This window comes from Ailuropoda melanoleuca, chromosome 9 (genome assembly GCF_002007445.2).
Source record: "Ailuropoda melanoleuca isolate Jingjing chromosome 9, ASM200744v2, whole genome shotgun sequence".
Lineage (NCBI taxonomy): Eukaryota > Metazoa > Chordata > Mammalia > Carnivora > Ursidae > Ailuropoda > Ailuropoda melanoleuca.
This window is the reverse complement of record NC_048226.1, coordinates 73,265,845-73,286,501: the sequence shown is the minus strand read 5'-3', so window position 1 is coordinate 73,286,501 and position 20,657 is coordinate 73,265,845. Positions and strand designations below refer to the sequence as shown.

Genomic DNA, 20,657 nt, shown 5'->3' with positions numbered 1-20,657 from the left:
AAAGCTAATTTTAAATACACAGGGATTTTACATATGTAAACATCCATGCAACTAACCATCACCGAGGAAAAATACAGAATATCTTCCAGTACTCTATAAAGTTCCCTCTTGTCCCCAGCAACTCCCTCAACCCCTAGAAGCAGGCAGTCTGATGGACTTTTGATGAGTTGTACCCTGTTGAACTTCACGTAAACGCAATTACACAGTATATATTCTTTTATGCCCGGCTTGGTTTAATAAAACACATGATCCATGAGATTCATCCATGTTGCTGCCTGTGCAAGTAGATCTTTTTTATTGCTAAGTTAAATGGAATTTTATGAATATTCCCAAATTTATTTATCCATTCTTCTGCTGACAGACATTCAGACTGTTTCCAGTTTAGGGCCTATTGTGAATAAAGCTGGTATGAAGATTAATAACATTGGTTTAAGTATTAAAAGAACCCAAAATAAATGCTCAGTATATGCTACCTCTTTCCCTTCGTTGTATTGGAGCTACAGTAGAAACTGATGCTGTATATACCACACAGAATGAACTTAGACAAGTCACAATCAGGTTGAAAGACATGCCATGTATACCTTCAATCATTATACATGAAGTACATGCACAATAAATTCATATCACATAAACAACCACAAACATTAACACCAAATGACTGACAAAATTTAATCCTGTTTAATATCACATTTTAGCATCTGCTCTATATTTTCTAATGGATCAAGAAGACATTTATCCAGGCAACCAGAACAGAAAAACCAGATTTTGTCACCTTATCATTTTGATAAGATAATGCATGTAAAAACATGATATGCAATATTAAAAGATGAATCTTTAAGTGGTTACAGAAAGTTAGTGTTATTCTGGCCCTTTAAATAAGTTCAGTAAATCTGAGCATATGAAATTTTTACACTTTGTAAAACGGTATCAGCTTCCCCAGCATTACTGTAAATTCATTTCAAAATAATGCTTGGGTAAGGACTTAGAAAGGAATGCTAACTGGCATGAATGTGTTGAATGGTGCACTTCTTCTATGCAGGAGGTAATATTAAAATGAATCCGATAAGAAATAAATGTTTTATAAAATTAGTAAAACAGCAATTAATATTCTAAAATGCACTCAATAAAAGTCATTTTATTGCCAATCAGTTGCCTCTCTAATATTACAAGGAAAAAGGAAAATGATAAACAGAAAGAAAAAAACAAAAACCAAGGTTACTAATCAGATTCGTTCAATAAACACATGGACAGTAAACCTTTAAAAATTACTCTTTTGTACAAAGATCACTTGTACTCTGCCTGTACTACCTATAAATTCACACAGAGTAAAAAGATCAATGAAATCTTCACATTTTTCTCCTTACCTCCCATTCTCTGGCTGCTGCTTCATTAGTAGAATCCTCATTTGTTTCAGATTCTTCAATCTTTTTCACTACTATAAATCCAGGTTCTCTGGTATATTCACCAGTATCTTCTGCATATATTTCTGGGCTCCATTGAATGAAGAAGGCATACAAGTGGTCCGTCCTGTTAGAACATGTGACTGTTAATAAAAGACCTACTATTCTGTGCTCCTGGTAATAATTACAAAATGTCATTTGTTAAATAACTTCACAAAACTTGAGGATTTAAAATACAACATATACTATGCTTTAAATATTTAAAAAAGATAACGAAGCCTAATGGCAAGAAGACATTAACTTAACTTAAAAAAATTTACTCCACTGTGTCAAGTTGTTCTGAGAAAAACTAAGATTTCTTCAGCATGCTTTTGAGTAAGCTCAGATGTTATCCATGGTAATTTTTTTTTTTAATCTTTAAAGAAACTAGTGATGGGAAAGGAAACTGAACCAGCAATTGTGACCTCTCACAATAACCTGATTATCTAAAATATGATTAAACAATTTACTAACTGCATATTTTATTTTTTTTAATTTTTTTTTTAAAGATTTTATTTATTTATTGGACAGAGATAGAGACAGCCAGCGAGAGAGGGAACACAAGCAGGGGGAGGTGGGAGAGGAAGAAGCAGGCTCATAGCAGAGGAGCCTGACGTGGGGCTCGATCCCGTAACGCCGGGATCACGCCCTGAGCCGAAGGCAGACGCTTAACCGCTGTGCCACCCAGGCGCCCCTACTAACTGCATATTTTAAAACCTGGACATTATACAGAATTTTCCCAAGTTAATAGAAATTTAATGTGTTTAACTTTTAAGTTATACCAGGAACACACAATGTATTATTGGTTCAGGGATAGATGATCTAATCTTCTAAGTCTCTCGCTCCCATTTTCAATTTTGTTTACTATAGCAAAACCTGTTACAAAAGATAGTTAAATCCCTGATAAACTTATTTGAGGATCAAACACACATTTCAAATATCTATGTTTTCTAGGCTGTTAATTAGCATGGATAATTGAATTTTAAAAAGGGATTATATATCATTACCTGCCTTGAGGTAGTGGCCATACTGTTTAATATTTTCAGGAACCTTCTTGCTCTAAGACATTTTTTTTAAAGTTTTTATTTAAATTCTAGTTAGTTAACATATTGTGCAATATTGGTTTCAGGTGTAGAATTCAGTGATTCATCACTTATATACAGCACCCTGTGCTTATCACAACAAGTGCCCTCCTTAATACCCCATCACCCATTTAGCTCCCAGCAACCCTCAGTTTGGTCTCTATAGTTAAGAGTCTCTTATGGTTTGCCTCCTTCTCTAAGACATTTTAACTAGGTTTCTTTACCACTAAAACTAGGTACACATTTACTTTTTTTTTTTTTGTATTAAATAAAAAAGAGCAATAAAATTTTAAGTGGTGTAAATTAAAAAGTACAAAATAGGAGCTAAATAATTTTAAGGGGTGCCTAATGGCTCGGTCAGTTAAGCATCTCTGACTACTGGTTTAGGCTGAGGTCATGATCTCATGGGTCTTGAGATCCAACCCTGGAGTTGTGTTCTACACTCAGAAGAGAGTCTCCTTGAAGATTCTCTCCCTCTGCCCCTCCCCCAACTCCTGCGCTTGTGTGCGTCCATGGGGCGCGTGCTCTTTTCCTTTCAAATAAATAAAGCTTTAAAAAAATAATTTAAGAAAGATTTAATGCCAGGTTTTAATCATAAACTGTTTTTTAAAAATGCTCTTCCACTGGTGTTATATAAGATCGTTTTAATTCAAGGAATCTCAATAATGTTTTTGAGTTTTTGTTTTTTTACCTTTCTTGTGGCACAGCAAACCAATATTCATGTTTCTTATCTCTCTGTGCATACTGTTGCATTGTTGCACTTGCTTGAGACACAAATGTTTTCCTCATTGGTTTTCCAACTCTGAGACATAAGAACTTATGTAATCGATGCCTTCTCTTTTCTTTTAAAAGTGCAGAACCTAGAAATGAGATACAAACAGAGCTTATTCAATTCACCTACACTATGCTTAAATAATTTGGATTAAGTGATGTTTACCTCCAAATTTCTGATAATACAGAATAAAATTTAATTTACTGACAGTCACTTAGATGAATTCTTTTAAATAACTTTTATTTTCTTCCAACAAGATTCATAAACTAGCACCCAAGTTATGAACTAAAATTATGTATACGCATATCAGGAAAAACGGGGAAAGTTTTAGGAATTCTTGCATTAAATTTTTGCTTGGAACAACTATATTAAAGTAATTACATGCACATATATAACTTTCTGCATATACTCTATCAGCCTTCTAGAATAACATCTAAACACATTTGTAGAATCTTTAAAGGTTTACTTTAATATAGTTACTACAGACAAAAATTTAATAAAAAAAAATGTTTCTGAAGCTTTTCCCTATATATGAGGTACGATAAAACAATCAACAATAACCTGGATTCAGCCATCTGTTTGGACAGTTTATTATGAATTATCTCTAATTCTTCCAAACAGAGATGCTGACATATGGTATACTGAGGGTCTGACACTATGACTGAATTCAGGATTCTGGACATTATTACCTTATGAAGGTGGCATACTGTGGAAGAAAAAGCACTTATTTATAATCAAGAAAACTGGGTACTAGTCATGGCCTGTGCAAGGTGCATAAATCTATTCGAGCCTCAATATTTACATCTGATTAAAAGAGTGAACTTTTACCATTTTCCCCATAATTATCTTCCACAGTTGTATATTTACTAAACCATGTTGTTATATTATAAAGTCACTAAAGATCAGAAATGTGGAATACTTCCCTACTATGGGACCTCAAGTTACTTAAAATTAGTTACTTAAATTTTCATTCCCTCTCCCCTCAAAAAGAACTCAAATGATAATACAGGTACATCGATATCTAAACTTACCAATTTTTCTCCTTTAGTATTTTGTCATAATAGGCGCTCCCTCCTCATCTAATCCCATACACCAACAAACCCACTAAAATGAAAGCATTCTACCACATTAGGTTAAACAGAACCCCTCACTTTATTTTTTTCAAGGATTTCAAAATATAAGGCAACCATCAGACACAAAGATAGCAAATAAAGACATTCACACTAGCATTCTTTATAATACCCAAGATAGGAAATATCTTAATATGAATTGTTAATAACAACTGAATGTCTTAACAGTATAGAAATGGTTAAAATACAGGGCCATTAATAGCCATATTTTCAAAAAACTAGAATGACATGGAAAATTATTCATGACATAAAATGTTAAGTGAAAAAAGGATACAACAGTATAATCTTAATTTTATATAAAAAATACATATGGGGGCGCCTGGGTGGCACAGCAGTTAAGCGTCTGCCTTCGGCTCAGGGCGTGATCCTGGCGTTGTGGGATCGAGCCCCATATTAGGCTCCTCCGCTGGGAGCCTGCTTCTTCCTCTCCCACTCCCCCTGCTTGTGTTCCCTCTCTCGCTGGCTGTCTCTATCTCTCTCTGTCGCATAAATAAATAAAAAAATCTTTAAAAAAAAATACATATGGATACATACAAATACCAAGACAGTATACATCTGTATTTAAATGTGTATGTATATACACATGCACACCAAAAATCACAGATAAATATACCAAATGTTAATAATGATTATTTCATTGATGAATTTCAGGTAATTTTTATAAATTATCTAAAAATCTCCTATATTTGTCAAATGTTCTTTAATGAAGTCATTAGTTCTGAATAAAGAAAAAGGTATTAAAAAAGAATTATTCAATCTTTTATAGAATTTTCTTCAAGTAAATTAATTCTTTAACATCTACTGAATATCATCAGGATATCTAAAAAAGATGGTGTAAAGAAAATTCAGTACAGGTATTTTAAAAACTGAACCAAAATTCTGTGTATTGTTGGTGGGAATATAAAATAAGCAGCCACTGTAGAAAACAGATTGGGGGTTCCTCAAAATTAAATTAAACACAGAATTAGCATAGGAACTAGCAAATCCACTTTTGGGTATATATCCAAAAAAACTGAAATGAGAGATTCGAACAGATATTTGTACTCCAATGTTCATAGCAGGATTATTCACAATAGCCGAAAGGTAGAAACATCCAAATGTACATTAACAAATGAATAAAGAAAATGTGGTATGTAAAGTTGACCACTGAATGATGAAGGGGATAGGGACATGGAACCCCCAAAGTCAAAAATCTGAGTATAACTTTTGACTCCCCAGAAACTTAACTACTAATAGCCTACTGTTGACTGGAAGCTTTACCAATAACATCAACAGCTGATTCACACGTTTTTGTATACTACATGTATTATATACCGTATTCTCACAATACAGTAAGCTAGAGAAAAGAAAATGCTGAGAAAATCATAAGGAAGAAAAAATACATTCACAGTACTGTACTGTATTAAAAAACTGTGCATAAGTAGACCTGCACAGTTCAAACCCACGTTGTTCATGGGTCAACTGTATACTGGAATATTGTGAAGCTTTTAAAAGGAAGGAATTTCTGAAACATGCTACAACATAGATGAACTTAAAGGCATTCTCCTAAGGGAAATAAGCCACACACAAAAGAACACTGTATGATTCCACTTATATGAGGTGCCTTGTATAGAGACAAAAGTTCACAGAGACAAAGAGTAGAATGCTGGAAGCCAGAAGCAAAGGGGAGGAAAGATGGAGGAGTTACTATTTAATGGGTACAGTTTCTGTTTGGAAAGATGAAAAAGTTCTGGAAATGGATAGTGGTGATGGTTGCACAACAATGTGAAGGTACTTAACGCCACTAAATTTTACACTTAAAAATGGTTACTATGGTCAATTTTATATATATTTTAGCAATACATTACTTTTGAGTTTAAGAAGTTCATATGCAAATTGGATTGATTTGGAATCAGTATTTTAATAGAATATAACAAATGTTAGCTTAGATACCTGAACTATACCCCATTTAATCCGTTATGTATTAAGGGTAAGTTGCTGTATATTAGAAATAAAACAGAGTTTATTACTATAATTTTCATAAGTAAATAGTACTAAAAACTAAAACTGAACGAGAAATGGTTTTTTAATTTATCCTTGGTGTTTTTTAAAGGAAAACATTTAATCAGACAATGATGAACTTCTGGATACTTGGAATAATTTAAGAAATAAATTTTTATGTCTAATTGCACTTTCTTAAAAAAAGGTAGAATTACAAACTTTGGCAATTAAAAACTGCAATTATAATATTTTATGTGCAGTGAAAAAAATTTAATGGGGTAACACACCAAGAATTAAGAGAAAATGGAGAAATCAAAGGTTTTTACAGAGCTTGTGTGCATTTTCAAGAAATTGTTTAAAGACAGAACATAATGAATCAGTAGTATCTGAACACGGTAGAAAAGACTCTCTTTATGTGTACAATCCACCATGGGAGAAGAAAAGCCCTAGATTAGGAACTAGAGACCATATACTTATCCCCAGAGAAACATCAGTCAAGGGCCACTAGATCACCCTTCAGAGTGGCATAAGATACAGCAGCTTTTTAGTATGTGGGGAACTAGGGAGACAATATGCAGTAAGATGAATTAACTTTATATATTCCTTAACACTCACCTTCTATGTCAGCAGTTGCTATTTTATGCTTAATTTCTTTTTGTGACACCTGTTGAATATTTTCCCTTTGCTGTTTAGTCTGTTGCATAGTATGGGTTTTCCAGAGTTTCCGTAGCTCTTCCACCTCAGTCTCTGAGTCCTGATTTTGCTCCTTTCCTTGTTTTCCTTTGTTGACAGTTTGCTTTTGTTTAAAATCTGCTGCTTCCCCACAAGGCATACTTTCTTTTTCACCCTCTTCTTGATGTAGTGAATTCTCATTAAGAAGATCCTGGTCTGTCTTACCTTTTACACTTGTGCTTTGTTCGTTACGGGCTGATATTTCCTGAAAATTATCTGTCGCCTGATCTTCCTTAGTGGCCTTTTCAAGATTATTTAAATCTGTTTTAAGAGAAGTAGTCCCAACTTCATTTGTAGAATGTCCGGAATCAGATTTTAAGTGACCAGGCATATTAGCAGACTCTGATGTGGCTGTTAAACGTCCTACGCCACTCTGATTGACAGCTTGCACAGATTCTGAGGACGCACCAGATGATTTATCTCGTCGAAGTTCATCTGAAGAGACAAGCTCCTCCCGGATGGGAGAGAGTTCTGATTCTGTGAACACGTCCTCCGAAAGAGACTCCTCGGTGCTCCTCGGAGCTGTGCTGGCACTATCGTTACCTGCGTCGCGGGTTCTGGAGTCTATTTCATCAGTATGACTTCTCGTCATTTTCTTTAAATGGCAGAAGTCCCTTCCTGATACCTGATCTATCTCTCTGTCAGTAAACAAAATTAAAAGTTGTTACTTTTTAAATTGCATTTTATTTCCCACAAATGTAACACTGAATTAGTTATCACCAAAAAGGTTTCTAGGAAAGGGCATAGTATATATCTCAATAGCATATCAAAAATTTGATTTATATAGATAGACCAAGTAATTAAGTCAAACTTTTGCAATGATTTCTTGAGATCTGGGAAACACCAACAGAAGATTTCCTGAATTAATCTACCTGAAAAGAAGTTGGAAATCTAAGTTTTGGGTGAAGCTGTAATTCTACACTAAAATTTATTCATTACTGGAATATGGAAAATAAGCTTAGATAAAATTTTGATTAAAATTTTAAATGTCTTAAGAAAAAATACATTGATTATTACACACATGGACACACACAAACACATAGTGCTTATTTACATTTAAATACAGATTACACTAAAATATACAGCTTAAATGCAAACCTGAAGACCAACTGGAATAAAACTTGAGGCAAAAATACAGGAATTCTTCAGGTTACCAGCAACAACTCTTAATTCAGAAAGAACTTGTTCAGCTAAAGGTTTAAATACTAGATATGTGAATGGTTCATAATTCTATCAAGATTTCCATGTTTAATGGCATTTATATATATAAGCACTAACGTTCAAAGTTAGTTTAAATTCTAGAAGGAGGCAGTACAAACATCTAAAGAATGAAGTGAAAGTCAGAAATTTAAAATGATGGTTAAAAAGTAGTTTGTGACAAAAGGAAATTAACATGAGTTCTTAGTGGAAAATCTACTAACATTTATGTAAGTTTAAGAATAGGTAAGTCGAAACAAAAATAATTGGCTGTCTCTGGATGGTGAAGCTGGGTAACTCTTCTGTTTTATTCTTTCTTTGTAGCATTTTTCAAATTTTATATGACGAGTATGGATAACATTTTATAACTAAAATAGGTAAAAATTTATTTTTTAAAAAGATATCAGTTGAATTCCAATTCGTGTCTGTCTTGTCTCCCTTGCCTCTGATTCGCCATAAGAAACACAAACATCTAATTTGTGCTATTAAAAATGTAATAGTGTCATCTACTGGTGATCCACTCAAATTGCATAGAAAGGGTCTTGGAACTTAGCAAAAGGCAAAAGTTTTGAGAAACTGTATGTGTACATTTAAGAAGACCATTAGGTAAGAGATAAACTTAACAAATATAAGAAGATACATGTTTGAATAAGGGCTGTAAAACCTTCAGAGTTAATAGGCTGAAACTAGATATTTATGCCAATGATATTGCTACTGCTTAACACAGTTCTCGAACAATGCCTCTGAAATCAACTTTCCAAGTAGAAGAAGAAAATCAATCAAATCTTATGCCTCAGTATTGTTACACATGACATTACTCTGCTAAACTACTTACTTTATTTATCTAATTCGCTGCCAAATCGTGTTTTTAATTAATTCACAAGGCAGGACTGAAAGATACTTCTTTTTGGAGGAATTTTCTTTAATGTCTGGATCAAATACATGGTCTTTCCAGGGACATTCTAAATAATATAACAGTGATTTGCAAGAAGAGGAGCCCTACAGCATCTTAGTGGAATACTTACAGATCACTCAGCATAAGAGAATCCCAAAGTATCATAATTAAAATAGAAAAGCAGGGCAAAAGAAAGTGAATTTCACAGTGACTGACAATATGCGTGCGTGTGTGTGTGTGTGTGTGTGTGTGTGTGTGTGTGTAATCTTATTTCTTTTTTAATCTAATCCTTTAATCCTTCACCTTTGTCTCATCCTTCCACCCACCCCAATAATACTTATTTCCTGAAAGTGACTTTAGATGATGATCTGTAAAAATAACGAAAGTAGAGGATATTCTAGTAATTACCTGCACCTCTACGGATGAGTTTACCAAGCCAAAATAATATCTATTGGGTGGAAGGTATAATGGAGACTTTCTGAATAAGGGATTTTATTCTACCACAGGTATCCTAACAACTCACGTACTCTGCCTCAGAAACAAAAATAATTTGCTCTTCTCCTACAGAAGCAGTTCTGTACCATAAGGGTTAATTTTCAAACAATGATCCACATCCCTGTGGGCTAATTAAGGGATATAAATCTCAGTACCCATTAAAGTGAAGCCAGTTTTTAAACTGTTGACAAATTATGTGTGGAGGAATGGGGAGTATTCTGTTCTCATTTCTTTCTTTGAGTACTACTTTCTTCTTCTTTTTTTTTTTTTTTAAGATTTTATTTATTTATTTGACAGAGAGACAGTCAGCAAGAGAGGGAACACAGCAGGGGAGTGGGAGAGGAAGAAGCAGGCTCCCAGTGGAGGAGCCCGATGTAGGACTTGATCCGGAACAACGGGATCCCGCCCCGAGCTGAAGGCAGAAGCTTAACGACTGCGCCACCCAGGCGCCCCTCCTTTTATTTCTTATTCCTCCCTTTACTTTCTGGTCATTCCTTTGGCCAAGCACATTACTTTCAAAGGCTGTGCTGAGCTGCAGTCTCACAACTATGTTATTTGAATCACATGAATCCCTTGACCAGTATATTCCAAGCATAACTCTTTCAAGGTTAACTGAGGGAGAAGGATGCTCATGGGCTCTCCTCAAATCCCACACCAGACTTTTCAGGCTCTTCTAAGAAAAATTTGAAAGCTACCCTAGTTTACTTATATTACCTTAATCACAGAAATAATTTAGAAGTCTGAATGCTGTGAATAAAAAGGGCTGGTAAACACTAAATTAAATAAGGTTTATAGGTTACTTTTAAATATCCAGTTCCCTGACCAAATATGCAAATGTAAATCTAGAACAATTCCTAATTATTTAAGGGTGTGTTAAAAATAATCTTTTCAATACTAAATTTTTTCATTGTTGATAAAATGAAAAGCAGTTTTAATAAAACTAATAATAAATACTTAAAAGAAAATACTTAAGAGTATTAAACCACAGTCTAGATGTAATAAGATTCCAAAGGAGTATAAATATCAATCTTACATGGGTAAGGATTCCTTTATTTTGCTATCCAAAATTTCTTTGTACATTGCAGCTGACATCACCTCTTCCATTGGACACATGATGCCATATTCCTCACAGCCATTCTCTTGAACCAAAGGGTCAGTTTTATGTGGATCAAACATTATATTATTTGGTGTAACTAGCAGCACACCACTGACTGTGCCCTAAGATGAAAAAAGAAAATGACATTTAATGCTCACATTTTAAATTTTCAAAAAGTACTCTAGCTGTTTTTACTAATTTTCTTCTGATGTTAGGCCATCTGTTATATATAAAAGTAGTATATCCAAGCACTAGGACATTCTCAGGAAAATATTTTTTCATTATGTTTTACATTAATTTGCATTGTTTCCTGTGTTGTTCCCTCACTACAGGTAACAAATATAGTTCCATATACACAAACAGGTTTAATAAATAATGTGTTGATAATTCAATCCACTATAAAAGAAAAAGAGCATAATTTTTTTAAAATGTCTTAAAAAATCTGTTTCAACTGACTCTGTTAACTACCTAGCTATCTGATTTTGGGCATGCAAAGCTTCTGGGCCTCACTGTCTTCATCTGTAGTAGGTAGATTAGATGACTTCTAGGGTATACAGTAATCATCTTAATCATGAAAAGTTATGAAATTTTAAATACATTTATATAAGCAGCAATATAAATATGAAGAGTCCAACCTCTTGCTTTAGAAACGAGGAACCTGAAGTCCATAGGAAGCCAATCTACTAATTATTAGTTAATACTTATTGAAAGCTTTGTATGTATCACGCTTTACACACATTATTGTTATTTGATCTTCACAAGCAAGCTATGAGATGATTATACAAATAGGAAAATTAAGGCTGTGAGAAGCTAGGCAACTTATCCTAAGTAACAAATAACATAGCTAATATAAGTGGTAGAACAAAGATTCAAAATTCAGGCAGTCTATACCTTTTACTAAAATCCCTCCACATTTGAGTCTAAACTACAGTCACTCCAACTCAGGAGCTAAATATTCCTTAATCCAATTTTTAACTCCTATTCTACTATATTCTGTAAGTGTAAAAATGAAGAGCCAGACAGAATTCTAAAAATAAACTCAGTAGTTACTTCAAAGCTGTCCTGTCTTTTCTCTGAAGCTATTAAGGAAAAGAAAAACTTAAATCCTGCTTGATTTGGTGTAACATCCTCCTTCAAAATCCATATTCAGCTCTGTAAATTTACCTGGCTTAACTTTAAGAATATAAAACTTAAGTTATGAAAGATACTACTGTTAAAAACAATCAAGTAAAACAGTAAAAATAGAAAACTCTACTTAAAATGGTCACCTGTCTGGAAGAAAGTTACTGCATATGTTCAAGGTAATAAAACATGCTTATCATTTGTAGTAACTGCATGCTATACTGGACAGAAGGATATGCATGTGTGTATGCATTTCAGTGGGAAAAAGGGAAACGATCTGAAACTCTAAACAGCATTTTTTTTTTTTTTAGTTCAGACCAGGGACTACCTAAATAAGGAGAAACTCTATATAAACCATGACCTGATCATATTTTGATGGATATTCTAAATAGATCCATATAATCTATGAATTTGCATTCCTGGATCACATGCCAACACAAGTCAAAGAGAGATGGTGAGGTATGTTGTAAGGACATTTACACTGCTAAGGAAAATCCAAGAAACAAAGACAATCAAGAGTAGAGCATATACAATGTAAAAAAATCTTAAAGGTTTCTGATTCTCTATCTTCCCTTACTCTTTCTCACCTTCTATAATCTTAAGTTATTTGAGAAATAAAACCAAGTAATCAGTAAGAATTGAGGAAAGCAAACACCAGGTCTCTGAAAGACCTCACTTCATTCTTGATTTCATAAATTTCATTTAAGCATTAGTTTTAAATAACAGTATATTATTTTTTTATAATAATTTTTTATTGTTACGTTAGTCACCATACAGTACATTCCAAGTTTTTGATGTAAAGTTCCATGATTCATTACTTGTGTATAACACGCAGCGCACCACACAATACGTGCCCTCCTTAATACCCATCACTAGTCTATCCCAATCCCCCACCCCTCTCCCCTCTAAAGCCCTCAGTTTGTTTCCCAGAGTCCATAGTCTCTCATGGTTCATTCCCCCTTCTGTTTACCCCCCCTCCTTCTTCCCTTTCTTCTCCTAACCGATCTTCCTACTTCTTATGTTCCATAAATGAGTTGAAACCACATGATAATAGTATATTATTAGATTTACTGGTATAACATTACATATCATCTTTCACTTCAGAATATCTTTGCAAAGACGATGACTACCAGGTATATAGAATAGAAAAGGCCCAGTATTAATGATAATGCATTAATTCACTAAACCTGTTAATACTATAATACTCTTGCTTTTGGTAGTGTAACTACAGAAATCATTTGAAATGCCTCTCAGAATTGTGCTTCTATTTCTTAGAAGAGGTTTAAAGCCCTACCTCTTAACACTATACTGACCCGTCTGGTAATGTTACTTTGCAGGAATTCACCCATATTTACTGCTATTGCAGATGTGCTAATGAATTCTCCAAGTTTCTTTCCTGACTCTAGGTAGGACTCAGGTACTTTGTCAGATGTTATTCTCTCTAAATCAAGAGTTGGCCATGAGAAACACTACTTCAACATAAAATTCACAAAAATCTTTTAACAAAGTAACTGCTCAAATTCATCGAATCGAGACCAAGTTTGAAATCATAAACTCAAACTAAAGCATCCTGTTTCATTCTTTTTTAATGCTGCTTCATAAATTTGAGCATATTATCAGGAGCAAGAATATATTATAGTAAGCGGTTTCCAATTAAAATATCTTCTTAATCAATATGACCTTCAGAAACTTTAAGCACAGATTGCTCTTTAGTATTAGTAACTGCCAATTCCTTATATGCAATTACCTGACTAATCTTCCATGGAGAAATTATTTCTATTAGAAAATAAAGTCTGTCTGTAAAAGTTACTACTTACACTACAATATTTCTGTAAATACTAGGAGATAAAAAACTACGACTTAGGAATCCATTCCAGCAGAGAGAATAGCTTTTACTGATCTTTTTTTTTTTCTTAAGTCCACTGTAATCCATTATAATTTTGTTGATAAATTTCCACAATTTTTACATAAATAACCTTTTTTACAGTGAATTTACAGGAAGAGCCAGCCTCCAGCAAATGTTTACCTTCCAAGAACACCAGGCTATAAGCTGTTCCTAACCCTGCCAATGACTTTACCTTTGCTCTGATACCTAAGTAAAAATTTTATTCAAATAGTTACAACTGAAATTCTGCTTCTAGCCAAGAACTAACTGTGTCTAAATCTACTAAAACCACACACAAACACACACAATACATGAAATGATTGTTTTCAGCTATTGGAATGCTGGACAATGATACCTGAATAAGGGAAAACAAAGAAGATGAACTCTATAAATGCCTCAGCATACTGAGTGCAGAGGTTCCAGGCCAGAGGCAGAGAAAGGAGAGATGAACACTCCCAACTGAGAATGCTTTGGGGATCTGCAGAGGCCTTCTTTCAAGTTTCCAGCTGAGCACTGAATGCTGCCTATATGTATGGCAACTATCCCAGGACGAGAAAAGCAGCAGCACTCAAAAGAAGCAGAGGAAACAATTCAGAGTCAACAGAGAAAGGATTTGTTTGTATTCTTACCAACCACAGCAAAAAAAAAACCCTTATAATTTACAGGGCTCCAGAAAACTCAGAAGGGCATTGTCTCAGTAAAGAGAAATACTAGCTATAGTTGCTTTGGTCTTGCCTGACAAAAGTTAAGCTATGTTATGATCAAACTGCTTCTAAAAAACAACTGTGTCATAGAAAATACTACAAGTATATGTAGAGAAATATAAAAATATCCAGCACCCACGACGATAACATTTATATCTGATATCGAAGTAAAGATTACTAGGCATGTAAAGAAAAATTAAAAAGTGACTTATCACAATGAGAAAAGTCAATTAACAGGAACAAACCCAGAAGTGAGACAGAAAAATTAGAAAGACATTAAAACAATTATTATAACTATATTCCATATAATCAAGAATACAGAAGATAGATTGTACATGGTAGTTATGGACAAGAAAGATATGAGAGCCAGTTTGAACTTACAGAGATGAAAAATATGCTCAATAGAATTAACAGCAAATTAGACATGGCAGAAAAACATGAAACGAACTTAAAGGTATAGCAACTGAAAATGTCCAAAATAGAAAGAAAAAAAAGAACGGAGTATCAATGAGCTATGAGGCACATCAAGCAGCCTAAATATATGCATAATTGGAGTTCCCAAAGAAGAGGAGAGGATAGAGAAAAAAAATTTGAAGAAATATGACCCCAAATTTTCCAAATCTGATGGAAACTATAAATGAACAGATTCAAGAAGTTGAGTGAATCCTAAGCAAAACAGAAAAATACACCAAGGCACATCATAATCCAATGGTTCAAAATCAATGATAATGAGACTCTCTTAAAGGTCTGTACTCTGAAAACTACAGAACACTTATCAAAAAAATTGAAGAGGACACAAAGAAATGGAAAAACATGCCATGATCATGGATTGGAAGAACAAACACTGTTAAAACGTCTATTCTACCCAAAACCATCTACACATTTAATGCAATCCCTATCAAAATACCACCAGCATTCTTTTACAGAACTAGAACAAACGATCCTATATTTTGTATGGAATCACAAAAGACCCTGAATAGTCAACGTAATCCTGAAAAAGAAAAGCAAAGGCGGAGGCATCACAATTCTGGACTTCAAGCGATAGTCATCACTACATGACCACCAAGTCATAGTCATCAAGATAATATGGTACTGGCACAAAAACAGACACATAGATCAATGGAACAGAACAGAAAACCCAGAAATGGACCTACAGTTCTACAATCAACTTATCTTTAACAAAGCAGGAAAGAATACCCAATGGAAAAAAGACAGTCTCTTTAACTCTGGTGTTCAGAAAACTGGAAAACAACATGCAGAAGAATGAAACTGGACCACTTTTTTACACCATACACAAAAATAAATTCAAAATCGATGAAAGATCCAAATGTGAGACAGGAAACCATCAAAATCCTAGAGAAGAACAAACGCAGCAAACTCTTTGACCTTGCCTTTAGCAACTTCTTACTAGACATTTCGCTGGAGACAAGGGAAACAAAAGCAAAAATGAACTATTTCTTCATCAAGATAAAAAGCTGCACAGCAAAGGAAACAATCAACAAAACTAAAAGGCAACCTACATGGCAGAAAACATAGAGAAAGAGTGGGAGAAGAATGGGAGAAGATATTTGCAAATGATATATCTGATGATAAAGGGTTAGTATCCAAAATCTATAAAGAACTTATCAAACTCAACACCCAAAGAATGAATAATCCAATCAAGAAACGGGCAGAAGACATGAACAGACATTTCTCCAAAGAGGACATACAAATGGCCAAAAGACAAACGCAAACATGCTCAACATCACTCATCTTCAGGGAAATACAAATCAAAACTGCAATGAGATATTATCTCACACCTGTCAGAATGGCTAAAATTAACAACACAAGAAACAACAGATGTTGGGAAGGATGCACAGAAAGGGGAACCCTTTGGGACATAAGCGATGAAACACTGAATTCTACTCCTGAAACCAATATTGCACTGTGTGTTGACTAACTAGAATTTAAATAAAAATTTGAAGGAAGAAAAAAGAGAAGACTATCTTAAATGCAACCAAAGAAAAACACAAATGTACAAAACACCAAATATAAAAATTGTAGAAGACTTCAGAAATAGTGCAAGTCAGAACGTTGGAGTTCTGAAAGAAACATCTTCAAAGTTCTGAGAAAAAAAAGAAAACCATGTGTGACTTAAGTTGGTAACATACTATAGTTACTTTCTAAACAATATCTGGAGTTGATTCTCCAATTCTGTATTACTTTACTATACTACATCTGCACACTACAAGTTCTTTGTTTAGAAGCAAAGTGTGATAGATGAAACATGCATTCACACTGGGTGTGAATTCTTGCCATGACAGAGAAACCTTGGACTTATTAACCTTTTCTGAGGTTTGTATTTTTTTTTTTTTCCCTGTGAAGAAGGAATAGAACTGCCAACTTCATAGGATTATTTGAGTTGATGAAATACTTAAAACACGTCATATAGTTTCTGGCATATAGTAAATAATAAATAGTAGTTATCATCCTTTTGTGTGTTATACCAAGTTTGAAAGTTATCACTTAAAATAGTGCCCAACTGTGGTCACTTTTTAACAGCTTTTTGAAATATTCTACCAATAGTAAATCAGCTCTACTTTACCACAGTAAATTTATATCCCATTGCCTTTAACAACTGCAAAAGACCACCAGATTCTAAGCTAGAAGCAAAGTCCATACTAACCTAAACTAGTATTTCCACCAATATCTTCTTAAAATATTCAAGCAGTTGCTAAAGTTGATAACTTAAAATGCAAATGCCAAACTGTCACATTTCAGTCATAAATAAACCATGACTAATTTTTTTTCTAAAGTATTATTCATTACCTTGCCACTGGTAATATATTTGCAATTAATTTTAAGAAATTTCTCAGTAAATGCTTCTTCTTCCTCAGAAGTTGAAGATACAACTCGTGCAGGTCGAATACCAGTAAAAGTAGATAAGGGAGTTGCTTCTTTCGGATGGACTACATCAGGATTCTTAAAAAAAAAAAAAAAAAAAAAAAAAAAAAAAAAAAAAAAAAAAAAAANTAAAGGCACTTCAGAGAACTAAATAAAAATTAAATTAGCACATTATTAAAGCCAAATGAATAGCTTTCCCCAATTCCCATCACATTCTTGGAGGTCAGCTCAAAAATTTTTTTTTTTAAGATTTTTATTTATTTGAGAGAGAGACAGAGAGAGAGTGAGCAAGCATGAGGGGGGGAGGGGAGAGGGAGAGGAAAAGGGAGAAGCAGACTCCCCACTGAGCAGGGGGCCTGACATGGGGCTGGATCCCAGGATCACAAACTGAGCCAAAGGCAGATGGTTACCCGACTGAGCCACCCAGGCGCCCCTCAAAATATTCTTACGTTAAAAAGAAAGAGGAAAGAATGGCACTGTGTTCACATTCAATAAAGATCTCTAATAGAGCTTAAACCTATATTTTCAATGATTTATTAATGGGATATATATTTATGAATCATATGGAAAATGTTGAAAACGACATCTCTTGTACCTGTACACCAAACACACACACACACACACACACACACACACACACACACACACACTCAGTTGCTTCTGAAAAGACTATTTAATATATCCCTCAGGTGTTGGGAGCAGAGAAAAGATGGAATGCTTGTCTTTGATACTTAGGAATTCAGCTAAACCCATTCACTGGAGAGCCATTTAAAATATTAAGCTACAAAGAGTTTATCAAAACCACTGTACAAAGTATTAATTGGTTAGATCATAGATTCTTGACTTTTTTTAATGCCATGGATCATTCTATTAGTGAAGCCTAAGGACGTCCTTCTCAGAATGTTTTTTGAATACTTAAAATATAGGATTACAAAGAAAAACAATTATAATGAAACACAATTATCAAAACATTTAAGAACTAGTTATAATTAATTCATATTCACAATAGTTATATATATAGTTGATACATCTATTCTTTATTAAACATGAAATAATAAAATCTAGTGTTGACTGATAATTATAATTTTGAACTATATGGCTATAAACAGTATTTTTGACACCTACACCTCTAAAATGATTTGAAAATATCTGTGAGTTCTATTGGGGACAAAGCCACAGGTATGCATCATGCTACTCTGTAGTTTGTTTATATTCTTAATTAAAAAAATATATCTCATTATATTTCACTTAAAATTGTTTATATCCAAGTTCACAGACCCCTTAACACTCATGGGTCCCCCCAAAGTTCAAAATTCTATATAATGTAGGAAGGCTAGACAAATGTCCTTTATCTTTGTCTTAAATACCTCCAGAGGCCTCTAATACCTCCTGAGTAAATGAACAGTGCCTTATAGAATAGTTTTCATGGTACCAAGGTTCTTTAGAGCTTTGAGCTGAAATCTGGCACTTTGTGACAAATACCCTATAGTTCTGACTTGGCCTTTTGAAATAATAAACAAGAACACCTCCTCTTCAATCTCAAAGACTTTGAGATACTTGAGAAGCACTTTCAAATTTTAATATAACTTTTTCTATTTCAATAAACAGATCTAACTCCTTAAGTCTATAGGAGGACAAAATTTTAGACTTCTTTTCTAAATATCATTATCTCTCTCTAAATAGATACCCAACAGATATTTTTTGAAGGAAGATCAGTACAGAATACTGCAAAATAACTGTATTTAATATGCTATGATCATATTTTTTAAAAAACCTAAATGGAATTAGATTTTAACACATGTGTGACGCTGTTCAGTCATTAATATCTATTAACAAAGTTCTCAATCTTGTCATTTTATGATACAAACTAGTAACTATACACATCCTGTTGTCTCTGGTAATTACTATACCTGCGTTTTGTATGATACATAAATTCATTCAGCACAGATCATTTAAAAAGAGAGATTAGTAACTATAATATTTATGGACATTTGTGAATATTTGTTATATTTAAGTATTATATGAACCATTTCATTTAATCTTCAAATCATTCATATTAGGTATATACATTATTATCTTAATTTTAAAGGATACCTATGGTTAGCCGAGTTCAGTAACTTGCGCCATGAGTAAGATGAAGCTGATACAAAGAAGCCATGGTATCAACACTTGAACTAGTGAGCTTCACTGCAATGCTTACACCTTCCTTTTCAAATATTTTTCTAAACAATTGATAAACATGCGAAGGGAATAAAAGCCAATTCCAGAGCCACTGGAAGGCCCTCTGCAAGATGGCACAAAGCTATCAACAAATTTTGTTTATGACCGTTCACTTACTGCCAATTGACAACATTACCTACTATGTAACCTAATCATTCACAAAAACTCTATCAAGAAACAGTCAAATGCTTTCCTTATATGAAGATATACCTCATTGAACAACATGATTGCTTAGGTTCCCTCAAAGTCTCAAATTCTACAATTCAGTATCTATAGCAATCCCGATTTGTCAGTGTAATCCNGTCAAATGCTTTCCTTATATGAAGATATACCTCATTGAACAACATGATCGCTTAGGTTCCCTCAAAGTCTCAAATTCTACAATTCAGTATCTATAGCAATCCCGATTTGTCAGTGTAATCCTATTAAAAAGAATACATGAGGTTAGCTTCGTAAATGCTCAAAGTATAGCATATAAGCACATAAGAGTACATTTCTTAAAAAAAAAAAAAGCAACGTTCAGAGGAATTGTAATTCAATCTCATTATAACTTACATATATGTATACTACTCAAAGTATCAGTATCTCTATGTAGCTGGTTTGATTGCTATTTATAGATTCTGATTCTTAATGCAGTGATTTTGAAGCTCCTGAGTGCTGAGGTTTCTTTGTGCAATTCTTTTAGCCACTAGGGACAGAAAGGTCCTTAAAAATATAGAAGTATAAATATTTATCTAATGAGCCTCAGTCATTGCCCCAAATGTTCAAATGTGCAAAAGTAAAAGCATCACTACAACAAATGAAGCAAAAAGGTTGACTTATGGTCATCATTTTTTGTACAATATAATTAAATATCATACATTATGACTTTTCCAGCTATAAAGTGGTAATAAAGAACATGGGCTCTGGACCAGACTACCTGGGTTGGAATCCTAACTCAGCTTAACTGAAGGAACTTAGACACAAATTACTTAATCTCTCTCCCTCAGTTTCCTTATATGTAAAATAAACACTGTTACTGGTCA

General features: G+C 33.7%; 1 protein-coding gene across 3 annotated transcripts in view; it reads right to left on the bottom strand.

Annotated features, from left to right (window-relative positions):
• The window catches only part of OXR1 (oxidation resistance 1), a 433,201-nt gene that overhangs the window by 29,885 nt on the left and 382,659 nt on the right, over positions 1-20,657 (bottom strand). For all 3 annotated transcript variants that reach the window (XM_034668471.1, XM_034668472.1, XM_034668473.1), the window contains 5 exons: positions 17,338-17,490; positions 10,756-10,940; positions 7,019-7,773; positions 3,213-3,381; positions 1,365-1,527 (listed from right to left, as the gene is read on the bottom strand). In XM_034668471.1, coding sequence (XP_034524362.1) covers positions 1,365-1,527; positions 3,213-3,381; positions 7,019-7,773; positions 10,756-10,940; positions 17,338-17,490 — 1,425 coding nt within the window. The remainder of the gene's footprint in view (positions 1-1,364; positions 1,528-3,212; positions 3,382-7,018; positions 7,774-10,755; positions 10,941-17,337; positions 17,491-20,657) is intronic.